At 41.9% G+C, this 15,874-nt stretch overlaps 1 protein-coding gene across 1 annotated transcript in view; it reads right to left on the bottom strand.

Moving 5' to 3' along the window:
* DPP6 (dipeptidyl peptidase like 6) overlaps positions 1-15,874 on the bottom strand; it is a gene marked incomplete at its 5' end in the record, with an annotated part of 441,826 nt that overhangs the window by 48,095 nt on the left and 377,857 nt on the right. The window contains 4 exons of the mRNA XM_082479426.1: positions 1,121-1,159; positions 2,178-2,301; positions 7,642-7,739; positions 8,878-9,032. Of these exons, the coding sequence (XP_082335552.1) occupies positions 1,121-1,159; positions 2,178-2,301; positions 7,642-7,739; positions 8,878-9,032 (416 nt within the window). The remainder of the gene's footprint in view (positions 1-1,120; positions 1,160-2,177; positions 2,302-7,641; positions 7,740-8,877; positions 9,033-15,874) is intronic.

Here is a 15,874-nt window from a genome sequence, read left to right as displayed (position 1 = left end):
TGTGGGGTGAGGTGGGGTGGGTGGTATTTTCATCTTTGTTTTATTTGATTTGGGGGATGGGAGCACATAGCCAGACAAAGTAATAGTATTATGCACAAGTTACATTGTCAGGAGAATTACGTGACACAGATGCCTGTTAAAACAGAAAATTAAACTGCATCAGGTAGTTTCTCCCCATTCTGTGCTCAATGTAAAGCTCTCATTGTTTTAATTACTCCAGCAACAATTTAATTTTATTTTTCACCTTTCTTACATTTGCAAATAGCTGCAGAGTAACATAGATAATTTTGTCAAATTTAGCTTAAATTACTTATAAGTCCTATCTGCATGATTTTACCTCTAAATGGACATAAGCACTTTTAATAAAATGACCTTTGATCTTTTCTTTTCAACAGTGGACTTCTTTCTTGTCTAGAAGACAAGAAAGCAACCTCTGCACTGCTTAAAATCATCACCAGTCTCAAAGCGAGGTATGACGGACTACCTCTGAGTCTGACGAGTCTCACACAGATGTTGTCAATGGGTGAATGTCCACCAGCATCAGCTTTTCATCTCTTTTAAACCCAAGTAAATTGCAGGCTAAGAACTATGGGACCTACCAGAGAAAATGGCACCTTCTTAAAATCATAGGATCATAGAATGGTTTAGGTTGGAAGGGACCTTAAAGATCACCTAGTTCCAACCCCCCTGCCATGAGCAAGGACACTTCCCGCTAGACCTGGTTGCTCAAAGCCCCATCCAGTCTGGCCTTGAACACCTCCAGGGAAGGGACATCTACAACTTTCTGGGCAATTTGTTCCAGCGCCTCATCACCCTCATTGTGAAAAATTTCTTCCTAATATCTAATCTAAATCTATCCTCTTCCAGTTTGAAGCCATTACCTCGTCCTATCACTACACGCCCTTGTAAAAAGTCCCTCCCCATCTTTCCTGTAGGCGCCCTTCAGATACTGGAAAGCTGCTATTTGTTTATTACTGAGAAACTCTTTTCTAAAATATGAATCATGCCATCTTCCACGTACCTTTCTCAGGTCTGGAAATCAGTTTTTCTCTTTGGGGAGAAAAACAATGAAACAAAAAACCTACCAAAAACTTGACCGCAAGGAGAAGCTCACTATTACCTGTCTGTGCAGCCAGCCTTCACTTTCATCTTCATGTTTCTAAAACAAAACAAGATCATTAAATACCATACTTTGCATGTATTACATTTTACTTATCAGTGCAGGAAGCAGTTAGATTGAATCCGAAAAGTTCTGCAGAAGCACAAAGAGACTGCTTAAATAGCTGCTTCAGGAGTATAATCCAGTGACTGCTCTCCTTGTCGCTCCTCTCTGATGAATAAGCGTGCACTCATTCAAGAAAGCATTTTACTCATACAGGTAAAACATATATAATCCGCAAGATACATTATTTCCCAAAGAAATAAAGTTTGTTATGAAATAAATAAATGTTGCAATGAAAGTTGTTAAGAAAAGACTCTGCACTGTGCTCTATGCACAGTATTGCATCATTTTTTCAAGGGACAGATATATCAAAACACTTTTCTGCTGTGGAAACACCTATGCCAGTTTAAAACGACGGTATCTGCTAATGCTTACACAGGTTATGTCAATAAGCCATTTACATTAGTGTGCCTATAGGAGGAATTAATTAACTACAATTAAAATGTGGGTACATAAGCATGAGCCATTTTTAATGCCATTAAATATGTAGAATCATAGAATTGTTTAGGTTGGAAAAGACTTTTAAGATCGTTGAGTCCAACTGTAAACCTAACGCTGCCAAGTCCACCACTAAATCGTGTCCCTAAGTGCCACATCTGCACGTCTTTTAAATACCTCCAAGGATGGCGACTCCTCCGCTGCCCTGGGCAGCCTGGTCCAGTGCTTGACAACCCTTTCAATGTGTGTGTGTGTGCTTTTGCATGTGTACAGCTATTTCAAGACAAGTAATCACTCTCTTACACACACACACACACACACACAGAGTGTTCCTGCCTTTCTAGAGTGTGTAAAAAAAAAAAAAAAAGTAAATATTGCAAACATTGTTAATATTCTCTGTCTTCCTAAATAAATGTGTGCCAGCTGATTTGTTGCCAGGTGGGATAACTGAAATACTTTCTCCTTGTGCGGGTTATGGAAACCGATGGCAAGCGACCATTTGGCTCATCTCTCCTACCTTTGTGCAGACTCCCGTGGTGGCGTCGCACAGCGTCAGGATAGACACGTTCTGGGCCCTGTTCAGCCAGTTTACTGCCACCTTCGTGCTGGTTGCCCATTTCACCATGGTTATGTAGTAGTCCCTGCAAACACAGACACAGGTAAAACAAATCACAACACTGACATCCTAATGAATTGCCACACGGCAGAGCAGTCGGAGGCTGCTGAAGGCAAACAGTCCAGGACAGATCTCTGGTTATTAAGAATGCTGCGTCTTGATGTCTCTAGGCTTCCTTATGTATGGATTTCAACCCCTAAAAATGGCACTTTTAGGGCTGTGCAGGTGTTTTATCTGCCACTTCTGAAAGTCATTTTCAGAGAAAAGACAAATACCAAGATAAAGAATCTTTCAAGCTATTCCGTCTTCCAAGGACTGAAATGCCTGGAGCTACAAATTTATGCACAGGTGGAAAAGAAATTGCAAACAATTTCCATTCTGAGCACACTAACTGGCTGACTCAGACCCATCACTGCCAATGGCTGGATTCTTTATGCTTATGAAGAGTTAATGATGTCTAAATATGCCTACTGCACACCAAAATATCCACAACTGTTGCATTAAAAGGAAAATAGCAAGAAGGATAGAGTTTAGAGAGACACAGGGTTTCTGCAGAGCAGATGCAGCTGGTTGCCATAAAGACGTCAGCAGAGATGTGACAGTTTGCACTGGCAAAACCGCCGTCCCACGCTCCCTGTACCATCCTCCATTGCTGGCCATAGTCAGGTTGCGATAATACTTGAGTAAATCACCAGTATGGGCTGCACAGTCCCATAATCAATATCTTGAGGAAAAGTCCTGTGCAATAGTGAGCAATGGAACCACTTAGTCTGGGCTGGAGAATACAGGATCACAAATAAATCACAGAATCATAGGATGGTTTAGGTTGGAAAGGACCTTGAAGATCATTGAGTTCCAACCCCCCTGCCATAGGCAGGGACACCTCCCACTAGACCAGGTTGCTCAAAGCCCCATCCAGCCTGGCCTTGAACACCTCCAGGGATGGGGCCTCAACAACCTCTCTGGGCAACCAGTGCCTCACCACCCTCAAAGTGAAAAACTTCTTCCTAATGTTCAATCTGAACCTGCCCTCTTCCAGTTTAAAGCCATTCCCCCTCGTCCTATCGCTACATGCCCGAGTAAAAAGTCCTTCCCCAGCTCTCCTGTAGGCCCCCTTAAGGTACCGGAAGGCCGCACTAAGATCTCCCTGGAGCCTTCTCTTCTGCAGGCTGAACAGCCCCAACTCTTTCAGCCTGTCCTCATAGGGGAGGTGCTCCAGCCCTTGGATCATCCTCATGGCTCCTCCATACACCGATGGTCAGCTTCTCAGAGCCACTCTGCGGTGGTACTCACAGACGTCCACCTCTGCAGCAATTTAGGGCTTCACCACTTTATCTGTAGGGTAAAAACCTGGCTGAACTGACAAAGCCAGTGATGTTCTAATATACTGCTGGACTATGTGGGCCAAAGACATCCTTAAATTATAATATGACTTTTCACAGCATACAGTCTATAAAAAATTTATTAGTTCATTTGTTTGCTATAAAATATGTATAAGGAATTGTTGCTCTCATTGGAATTAATGTGCTGTGTCACTGGAGAGAGTACTTTGTGTTCTGGCAAGCGCTCCTGCATATACTGAAGAGAAAGTGCAAAAGCAACAAAGGCACGTTTGCCTAGCAAAATAACAAGTTGGAAATTGATTTTGTAGTTTTCAGTAATATTTAGTGCCTGAATTAGGCTGGGGAAAAATAGCAAAAGACCTCAACGGTTGCATCCACTGCACTGGAAGGAAGGATATTTCCAGGTGAGACAACAGCAGTCAGAAAATTCAGTGCCTGAAATAAAATTGTAATTTTACTCTTTATCAGCAACAGCATAGGCCCTAAGAGGAAATAAACAACAAAGCAAAATTAAACTGTATAACTATTTCTTCTTTCTCTCCAAAATTAACTGAGCAGATTCAGTCTCCCAGAAAAGGAATGTGAATTTAGTACATATTGTGGCTTGGAGCACTTTTTCCATAAATCCAATTTAAAGTTTGAAGGACATATATTCAGTTTTTACATCCCTCTCGCTGCTTGAATGCAGGAGCCATAGTTCTTTCTCAGGAACTTTTAATTATGATTTTAAGTCACACATTATCTTCCCTGCCACCCTAGAGATGGGCACAGAGTCCCAGTTTCTCTCTGAAGCCTCTCCCAGCCATCAAGCCCACGGGTACTCCAGCCAGCAGACAACTGCAGATGCTTGTAAAGCTATTATCCTCATCTCAGAGTAGTGTGGAGTCTTTAATTTACTTCACTTCCCATTGCTTCTGCAGGACAACGTTTCCCATTTTGCAGAGGAAAATGAGACAATGAGGTGTGCTTCATCTCAGTTAATGTTAAACACCTGCAGACCTCTACACCTCTACCTCTACACTGGTAGAGCGGCCAGTGGGGAGAAACGGGGAGGCAGTGCATTTCCCAAACCCTCTTCGCCTGACCTGAACCAGATTTTATACGAAGCTGACTTAAGGAGAACCTATTTCTTCCCACAGAGCAATATCTAGACCAGCAGGTACCTGACCACTTCGTGCGCAGACATCCACACCAGAGCAGGTTACACCCTCCCAAAGGGAAGGAATAATTTGTCTGAGCCCCTTCAGGAAGGGTGCAGTTATGCTGAGCTTTGCAACCTATTTCCCCATCCCAGTAACAACATCGGGGGTTGGGTTTCCAATCATCTGAGACTGGTTACTGTGCAGCGCCCTTATTCATACCCTAACTTAACTTGGCTGCTTTCTGGAGTTACGAATCTAAAATACGAGGGATGGATCTACAATAGGAATACTTAAAATATGACAACAGTAATAAAGCCATAAACACCACAAAGAAGAGACTGTTATATTATGTGGCCAAGTGACAGGCGGCAGCCCAGCCCGCGGTCCCTGGGGCACAGCCGGCTCCTGCCTCGCATCCAGACTCCAGTTGTCTGAGTTTTTCCATTATTTATTTGTTCATGACCTATGCAAGGACCAGTGAGGATTTCTGCACTCAGAGGAGATAACGTCTTTCTTTAATTTCCCACCTGGGATGCAAATATGATGTGAGAAGTCATGGTCCAATTTTGACCACCTGCTGATGGAACTCTTGGGCTCCAATGGTTTCCACCAAAATGAAAAATCGTCTGTCAGGCATTAAATGTTTTAATACCTTTTTTCCCCTGCAATTTCCACCCCTTCCCTTCACTTTCTTTTTCTTACAGGAAAACATAGCATTGGAGAAAATGTGGCAAAAATGTTGAGAATTAAAGATTTTTAACAAGGAAAAATTATCAAAATTATACATATCCCCACAAAATCTGTTTTCCCATCATCAGCTTTGTGTGTTGTTTTGGATGTTGTTTTTTTTTTTTAACTGAAAAATATTCCAATTCTGTGGAAAATTTCTGACTTCCTTCAACTCTGAAAGAATAAAGACCCTGGCATATCTCCACTTTACTCTCAGCTTTATTAATTGTACTAAACCACTTTGCTCCAGATAAAAAGGACACCAAGAAGTACCGCTCTGTCCATATATCATCTGCGTGAACAGATTGAGCACATTGAAATGCTTCAGATGGGAACGCTCTGCTTGAAGATCCTTATCACCAGCTTCCCCTGCTTCACTGAAACTCCCCTCTGTAACTAACTGTACGGTACCTCCCCCTTGCCTATTTTAATGAAATGTTATCCCACTAATCCGCTCCTCTCAGAAAACATATGCGTAATGAAAATGCACCCCTACTGCCCTGGCAACACTGCTTATATCATGCCCTAGGGATGGAAATTGCCATGGTTTTGATGAAATATACAGAGACGAATTAATTATGATATATTTTGCATCATTTTACAATATTGATTGCAACCAAATAAATTACAGCCACCCATAACCACATAGGACAAATTTATTAACACTTGGATCTTGCGGTCTGAAGTTATTACCATAATTAAAACATTTCTGAGTCTCTGTTTACAGAGTATGCTAGCAACAGAAAAATGGTATTGTCCAGGAGCTGCAGTTCTGATATTGTGATTGGGATACTGTGATAGGGATACTGTGACGCTGAATGGCTGCCTGCTGTATGCAGATCTGAAGTTGGTTTTTTGGAAGGCAAGGGCTCTTATGCCCATTTGGTTTGGTCACAGGTCATACATGGTTTGCTGAGTAAAACGATTTGGAGTATTTTAGAGTTACTCAGTGAAAACATGTTCTGAGGCTGACACTAGCAACGAAAGGCAACTCCCACCAGAAATAATTCCACTGGTTCAGCATCCTCTCGTCAGATGACTACACAGCCTATCCACAGGCCTTATATATTTCCCATGCATAACGATGATCACCCCTGCACCCTGCCCTGCCCTCCACGCTGCCCTGTTTCATTAGCTCTGTGCTGTACCTCTGTCTTCGTTGGCACTGCCATTACAGATCCAACAATCTAATTTGGCAATCAGGAAAAAAAGGTGAGCACGCACGTTGGTTGGATGTTCCTACAAGAACAAGTGATGTGCCTGGGAAGGATCATCTCGCAGCATTACACGTGGAGGGGTCACTCTGGATAGTTTAGATGCAGAAGCAGAGTCTGATTTCCCTGGGCCTGCTATAAAGCTCTTTCAAGTTTAAATCAAAGTTCCTGAAACCTGGATTTGGATTCCAAACTCCGAGCTTTGCAGGGAGGTGTGCCGCCATGCATTATCTAAAGCGGCTTCTCTCCTGAACAACGTGATCTTCCTTGCAAGTGTTCTCCCACCCACAAACGTGGCTCAGGCTTTGACCACCCGCTGAAGTCCCAGCCAAACTTTTAAACTCTTGCTGAATGCAGACTTAAGCACTTGCTTAATTAGAAATGGGTGTCTCACTAGTTGGCTGAATTGCAGGCCAACTTCTAAAATACACTTGCCCTAAAAACAGCAAAGAGCTTTCCTTTCTATTTTTAATGAAGCCTGGGCGACGTATTTGCAGAATGTCTGCCTGGTTTCATTCCCGTGTTCCTGTCATGAAGCAGTGAGCTCGTGCCCGCTGTGTTACAGGGCTGCCATGCTTCTGCTTCATGGCCTTCACACAGGCTGCCAACAATATTCCCTGTACAATGCCTGTGATTACACCTAACAGGAATGCGTTAGGGATTTTGGGACATTCTGCGAAGGTCTCTAAAAATAACCTTACATTGAAGTTAGTCTGGGTCACAGCGATTTCAAGTAAAAAACTAATATTTTTTTTTTCTATGAAAATACATGTAAGAAGAAAAATAATTTGAAAAATTTTAAATAGATTGACACAAAATGAAACTCCTTGATAGTGGCAGAGGATGGGACTGTAAAATGATCCTGAAAAAACTCAGGGACTGATTTAAATCCCTGACAGAAACGGGGTCCAGCATCCCGGGGCAAGAAAGCACCTACCTCATTCTCTGGTCATCGGGGGGAGTCATTTCCAGGTCATGAGTAGGTCCATTGAGACCGATCACATGCAAAGAAATAGTTGGATTTTCCATTCCAGCCTGGATTTTAAAATAAGCATAAATTACCACCTCTTGTACAACACAGAATGGTTTTGATTTGCTACGCCCCCCCCGGATCACAACGATGCATTCCCGTTGTATGGGGTTACGGACTGGACTGCTGCAGTTGGCCATGAGAAAACTGCAACTGTAGTGAAGTGGCACCGAGGTGCGGAGGGGTTGGTAGGCCCAACCAAGGGGTAATTTTACTTAGGGCACCTCTAACCTTTGTAAAAAATGCTACCTTTCACGGTGACTAGAAATACTGCTATTTTATGTATCTTTCGGTAAAAGCCGGTCTAACAGGATCATGGTAGATACAGGAAAATATCGACTCATTTTGTATTGTAGGAAATGGCATCCCCTGCCCAACCACTTACCTTCCGCAAAACCTGCATATATGTGGATATCTCTCCTGTTAAATTATGGTTCAATTTGGACCAACGTGTGAGGTCTTAGGTAACAATTAGCGCATAAAGGGAGACACCCAGAAGAAATGGCTGCAGCACAGTACGCTTCTGCACTGTCTTATGGTGGAACACGACAGCAATAGCGGCAGCAGCGTATGGATAGCGGCAGAGAGCTGCGCTGGTGCTGTGCACCCGCTGCGGGACTGCTCTAGAGCGCTCTGCAATCAAGGGAGGACCGGCTCTTAAGTCTTTTCCGTCTTTCATCGTGTTCTTTCTAATGCTCAGGCACAACGCGGCTCCAAAACCGGGCTAGCTCCTCTGAGGTTCGGCCATCCTGGATATTCTAAGGAAGCCCAAGTACTACATCTTCCTTCTATATAAATGGAAACATATCCAAACGTAGCAATGCCGGCTTCCAAACTCTCAGACAGCTATCTAGCGCGGAAGCACAATTGCTTTTGTGTGGGTACAAAGCAAGAATTTTTAAATTTTTTTTTTCATTCTATTTAGAATGACTAACACTTGAATCAGAAAAGTGCAATTTTACAAACACAGCTAAAGAGTAATGAAGACCACATTCACTGGGGAACAGCCGATCTTCCCGTAGATCTGTTTATTTTCATTGGTTATGAATGTGCACTATTACAAAGTCTCCTGTCTGAGCCTACTGGAACTTTTTTTTTTTTTTTTGATAGAACAACAAGACTGTTTGTTTTATTTTCCCTTACCTTTGGATAATGATACGTTTTAACAGTAGGGTAAAGGCTGCCAGTGTATACCGGGATCTCCATGGTAGGGACTCGGGAGGCATTAATTGTTGCGTATGCTAACCTGGTGCCATCAGGAGACCACCAATGAGCAATATGAGTCTTCAAGATCTCCTCTAATTAAAAAAAAAAAAAAAAAAGAGAGAATAGAAAAAAAGGCTGTTAGACATAAATTACTAGCTAGCAATAAATGAAACAGCATAGATATGAAAGTCCCAGTCTAATCACAGCACGAGGAAGATGCCACAGGAATATCAATTAAAAATACTCATTAAATTATAGCATATACACAAATGAACACAATTGAGAACAATTACTCTAAATATATACTTTATTAAGCATAATCATCTTCTCAAGAAACATCAAAGTACTCATATTAGTAGACATATTCGTGACAGCATAAAAGGCTCTGCTGCTCCTACTATGTGTCCTGTACACAGATATGTGACCATATACACGAGGACGTGTTGGCAGAGCTGAGGTTCCTACCTGCCCAACGGCAACAGAGCTGAGGGGCCCTTGGGGCTAGAGGAGAACTGCAGGGACTGAGATTTAGTCTTTCTCCATAAAAAGTTCACAAAGTCACACCAGACACCTATCAACGGATTCAAACGGTGTTTATACTTAGATACAGGCACTTCAGCTACAATTTAAATCTTCCCAAGCTCTGTTGCCAGTTGGGAATAAACAAAAAAATAGCAATTTTCTATAGATGATGCAATGCTGGAACTTTGTAACGCTTTACAAGAGACCAGGCTGTAGGGTCTGTGGCTTGGATACCATCTCGACTTTTACCCCTATTTCATTTTTTAAATAACTTTCGCAAAACAATTTTCAATAAATAGCCAGAGGCTGATCCTTTTTACCACTGAATTTTTGGGATTACAGAGTTTTTGGTGACTTGAATAATGTAGTTACTATTAAAAAGGTACTCAGAAAAATGCCAATACAACCATATCAGAGTTCAAGCATGGAAGGAGAAAACAAGATTGCCCACATAAGAAATTATTTTGAAGACTGGCAGAACTTAATTCTCATTAAATAAAAATTCAAAGAACTTCTAATTTCTAATACTTTTTCTTATCATTTACCATCCTCCACTGAAAAGATGACTTCAGCTTATAGATATCCAGAAAAGCTATAAAATTCACTCTTTGTCCAAAGTGTCTCCAGTTACTGACATTTGGAAGACACTAACTTGGCTTTTTAAACCTCCCATTTTGCAAACGGCAATAATGTAATCCATTTTCATTAAGAGGCTTAATATCATATGAGTCATTCCTATTTAAACCATAGCAGAAGGACTTGCATATGCTGTACAGATTGATGGGCAGGAAGACAGGTCTCATTACTTTAATGTGAGAATAAGAATTAAAGAGGCTGCAGAGTGTTCCTAAGCCTTCATCACTGAAGTCCTGCTACACTAGTCCAAGCAGCTCCAACATCTGCTGTTATCGCTGGTCATTGCAAAAAAAAAAATGAGGATTTTCAGGGTTCAGACCCACCATGTTTGTACACTACCCTACGATGACCCCTTGATCCAACCAAAATGTCCCTCTGGTCTGAAGAGTAGAAACACACCAGAGACTGTTTTATTTCTTTTCAAAAAATCTTGGATGAGTCATCCTCGGAGAACAGACAGACAATTATATTCATCATAGAGCAAATGAACACCTTTGTTAACCCAGACTTGCATATGGGCTTGAGACAAAACTCAAGGTGACATTAGAAAGGGTGCAAGGGAAAATCATCCTCGATAGTTACGCCATCTACAGATAACAAATGAATTAATCAACGCTTAATGGAAACATCTAAGCGAGGTTTCAGAAAGATGTCTAGGAAGTTGCAAATATTACATGGGAAAGCACACGTCTGGCAAATTTGCTTTGCTGCATTGTACCACCTGTTGCGTGTACATTTAAAAGATGCTGCTTTTGACTTTTATATTGGTTGCTCATTAAGGAGATAATTAAAAGCATAAAGGAAAATGAGTAAAAATGGATGGCAGATGAATCCTTGACATTTTAACATTAATTAGGAACGACTTTATTCGGCAAACATTTTCTCCAGGATCTCAGACTTAATGAAGCAGTTCTGCTGAAGGTCACATGCCAAGAAAGGTTTTAGTGCAGGTTTTGTGGTCCTCTGTTAATGAGATTTAATTGCGTGAACCTTTGCCTTGAAACAAAGCCAGGACCTTGCCATTATTAGAGAGATCAGTTAGTTTTAGCAAACTAGAGAACATTCGTATGGAATATAAAATGCATTAATACCAGAAAGTTTCAGCTGAAAATAAAATGCAATGTGCAGACAATTTGTTCTTGGGGACGCTTTGTTCTTTGCGCTTGCATTTACCACATGCTCAGAAAATCAGTCGCACTCAATACCCCTGGGTCTTTCTGAAGCCAGTTCAGAACGCATTTCACGTATATGAGAAAACAGGCTCTCCTTAAACACCAAAGCCCCCCTCCACACACACCTCACGACCTCCTAGCTAAGAGCATAAAGTGATAATTGATCAAAACTTTTGCTCTCTTCCTCAAAGCTTGCAGTCGCTTTGGGTGGCACATGATGTGGAGAAGCTGGGAGCGAGCTGCGGAGATTCCTCACAGTCAGTTGCTGGTGGCTCTGTGCTGCTTCTTTCTCCACAGCTCAGCTTGCCAGCCATCGCACTGGGGTGGGCAAACCCTAAAAATAGTGAGAATGAAGTGTGCAGACGCCTTAAGGGAACACGGACTGTGACACTGCCTGTTCTGACTTGGTCAGACTTGGGTTCAAGCGCAGTGTCTGGGGCAAGTCAACGCTTATTCCCCGTACCACATTCCGTATCGAACCACTCCGAGACAGCTGGACGACCTTGCTTATACACAGTGAGTCTTTGGTGGGCACACGTATTAGCCAGCTGGTAATCCAGTGAAATGTTGGCGCTCAAGGAGTGTTACACTGTGTGTATATCAATCCCTCTTCTAGCTGAATAAGTCTCAGTTCAATGATCATTTCAAAGCTGTGGAAAACAGAGAGTCTTCTAAGTTAACAGACCCTCAGGAGGAGCATTTGAAGTTCTAAAGCAGAGTATATTCAGTGACGACTGGGTAAAAATCCCCTTCAGAGACTTTCATATCACTGGATGAGAAAAGAAACTGGAGACAATAACAGAGGTTTAGATGAGAGGAATCTTCCCTGAGCTGCTGCATTCAGCACGTTACGTAGGTGGCAGTCTTTGGTATCGAGACCTGAGTAGCATCCAGAGGGAATCACGCTGCCTTCAGCAGGAATGCCATCTCTTCAGAAGAACGTGCTTCCTGACAGATGCTTTCCTGCTCACTGTCTGGAAGCAGAAAGGAGAATTCTCTTGCTGTGGTTCTCAGCTGCAATGTAACAAGATGTGATGAATCTGGGTTTGGATGTAGCATTTGGCCACGACAGCATAAGGACAATCCCTGGATGGACTGGAGAGTGGATCAGAGCTTGGATGGACGCTTCTAGTAGATGTGTTATCAAAAACTAGCCCAGCAGGTGTATAAAGGGAAAGGAAGTGTCTGCTTGTTTCGAACTTTGAGTTAATGCCAGCAGTACCTGCAAGAGCACTGAAATGGAGACTTGTACCTTACTTTAGGTAACAAACTTCTCAAGGAATCACAAGAAATAGTATTGGAAGGGATTTCAAAAAATGATCTGACCCCTTCCTCCACAGACAATATTCACCCCAATCCTGTAAGAATCTTCACAAGTAGAATTTGCTATTCCTTTTGATACTTGTAAAGCACCTTTAGCAGAGGTTTGGCCATAGAAACCAATTTTCATGTCCACCTCTGTCTAAGCACATAACAGTCCCACTGAAATGGGTCCAGACCTCTTCCTTTCCTTATAGAGTCAGCGCAGGGAAAAGCATCAGGGCTTTATCTTCTGCAACCTCAGCAGATTCTGGATAAAACCTGTCACATGAACCACATTTGGAAATCCACATAGATGGTTTTAATGTTGTGAACCATAATCTAACATTGTGGTCTTTCTACAGACATTTCCATGATAACTCCACTTCCCAGGCTTGTGTAGAGTTCTAGACTGGCAGATCTCCTCTTTTTCAATAAATTCCGTGGCCATGGGGGTTTCTTCATGTATTTCTAAAAATATAAGTAGTTCTGCAGCCTTTGTCCATCCTGAGTCATATTTGTGAATCATGCCTTTCTGCTGAGGGTGGCCAAGTTCTGGCTTGCTGTTAGCAAAAGGATGAAGCCTTCACCAATGACTGACTGGAAAATCCGTTGGTAGCTTAGAGGTTTCTTTCAGTTTTTGAAGTCGCCACAAATAACTTGTAATTTTCAAGTGTGAGTTAACAGAAACAGAGACCTGCACAAGAAGACAAGGATGCTTGCACAGACCACTCCTCTGACAGGTACCACTGCGACCCATTTCTATCACTTCCATAAAAAAAAATAGAATTAGTATGATGTCAGGAAGAAAAACTAAGAAAAAGGAATAAAGAATTTATTATTATTATGTTGCCCAGAGAGGTTGTTGAGGCCCCGTCCCTGGAGGTGCTCAAGGCCAGGCTGGACGTAGCCTTGGGCAATCTGGTCTAGTGGGAGGTGTCCCTGCCTGTGGCAGGGGGTTGGAACTCGATGATCTTCAAGGTCCCTTCCAACCTAAACCTTTCTATGATTCTATGAAACAAATTTCAAGTGAACATATATTTATTTTTCTGTCATCACCATCAACAGAGGCATATAGCTGTATCAGCTGTATAATTTACCCACTGAGGCTATACGTATTACAAGCACCAATACCCCAATTCCCTTGTACATTGAAAACAGCTGGAGACATCACCCTCGCCAGTCACTTTCCTTTGGCCACCCATGCATGTCTGCTCTGTTCAAGGCAGGATCCCATCACTCCACAGCCATCCTCCAGATGTCTCTGCCCACGTGTCCATGTCACCACCCCTCGTAGGGAGCGCAGTGCTAATCATGCCCGCGCAGCCCCACTGGCAGTGGCACATAAAGCCCTTCTACGGGTGTGAGCAAGTCTGTGCAAGACTGGTCCTAAGAGCTTTTCAGTATTTAACTACTGCCTTCTAATAAGAATACCCGGGAAAAATGTTACAATGAATGCGCAGAAACTAACCTTTTCTCTTCCAAGAAAAAAATGACTCACTCATAGATCCGTACTGCAGATAAAGACATCTTCTGGAGATCTGAATGGTGTGTCCACCCTTGGTGAAGCCCCTTGTGTTATGTGGATGAGCTGCAGTTAACCATTCCGGTGTCATTAACTTCAAAAAAGTAACTTCCATTTGTAACAGCTGAGGAGGTGTCCTTGGAGACTGAGTGGAAAAGGTTTTTTTAACTGCATCTAGAAAAGCGGAGGCTTTCTGCATCTCAAGAGGTCAAAATAAGGGTGTAATGGGTAGAGGCACTTAGGAGGTTTTGCCTATTAAATAAATCAATTTTTTTATGCAATTAAAATTCTCTTCTTGTTCCAGGCATTGCATTTTCTTCTTCAGCAGGAAATCAAAACAATATTATTAATGCTGTGTCCACAGAAGACAAAGATGGAAAACAGTTTATTTCTCCTCTGAGTAGATATAGATACGTGCACACAGGCACACACAAACATATCCAGTTTTCTGTCAGCAGACCCATTAATTTCAGAATATTTTAATTTTTACACAGAGAATTATGGAAGATTTTGTCTGACAGAGGGAACTTCCCCTTCTATGTTATTTATTGCTGATGTGGTAAAGTGCAGCCATTCCAGGAAGCCTAATCAATGGTTTTGTTTGTGTGATGTATTGTAGATGGTGATCAGATCATTAAGTATTTGGTGTTCTGAAGACATTTTGCTGTATTATTAAAAAAAATAATAAAAAGGAATTTTAAACAAAATGAAATTAAAGCCTAACATAAAGGCCATGGCTTACATTAGGAAAAAAAGCTCAAAAGAATTTGTCAGTAGGAAGCATCAAAAGAACATAAGAGGAAGAGAGATCAGAGAACAGAAAGGGGGTCTAGGAAAGGAGAAAACAAAGACTTCTGAGATAGCAAAACCCCAAGGGTTCTCATAGAAACATCAAATAAATACAAATGCTTATTTGACAGCTGCCATCTGTTTTAAAATCAATTACTAAATCATCTCCCATCTCAAACCACCAACCACATATCCAAATCGATTATTATTGTACAGTTTGAAAACAAGTATTTTTAACCAGTTAGGGAAAACATATTGGCCTTCACTGACGTGTGCTTCAGGGATGGCTTTAGAAGACCACTCTGCCATCTTTCATATGTACACAAGAAAAGTTTTGTCTTAGTTGCTGCAGTGTAGATATATACCGACTTCCATCAAGTCATTGTAATAGGTATAAAATGGGTATAAAAGTAGTTACGTGTATGCAAATAGTATAAAACTGGTTTATATTACTATATCCAATCTACGTTTTCCTGTGTTGATGTTGTTTTATGCTGATGCCAGCAATAGCCCTGCAGCACTATTGATTTCAGTGCAATTAATCCCCTTTCACAGTTGTCTAATTGAGCCAGGTGGAAAAAAAAGTCATTTTGCAGGGCCACCAAACAATTCAACAATCTTTTGTAGAAAAAAAAAAAATAAATATTTTTTTTTTTTGGCTGAGCCCCAACTCCAGGCTCAGCCTGATCCCACAGTCCCTGTATGCAGACAACAACCGTTCTCAAGGTGTTCGTGCCATCGTCCAAGAGATCCTTAAGAAAACCTGAGCTGCAATGCCCACCCCAGCGACCCTTTATTCCTACTCGAAACACACAGCCTCCTCTGCCACTGGCAGGCAACAACCTTACGAAGAATAAAATACTACTTGCTTTCATGGCATTTTTGAGGAACGCTTTAGAGAGCACGCTTTAAACATCAAAACCTTGATCCAAAAAGCTCACCACCTGATGGCAGCAGCGTTATGCAGCCGTGGAGCCGAACAGCCGCAGGT

This window comes from Vanellus vanellus (genome assembly GCF_965231255.1).
Source record: "Vanellus vanellus genome assembly, chromosome: 2".
In the NCBI taxonomy this organism is placed as follows: domain Eukaryota; kingdom Metazoa; phylum Chordata; class Aves; order Charadriiformes; family Charadriidae; genus Vanellus; species Vanellus vanellus.
Note: the sequence above shows the minus strand (reverse complement) of the source record. Positions and strands in the feature narration are given on the sequence as shown.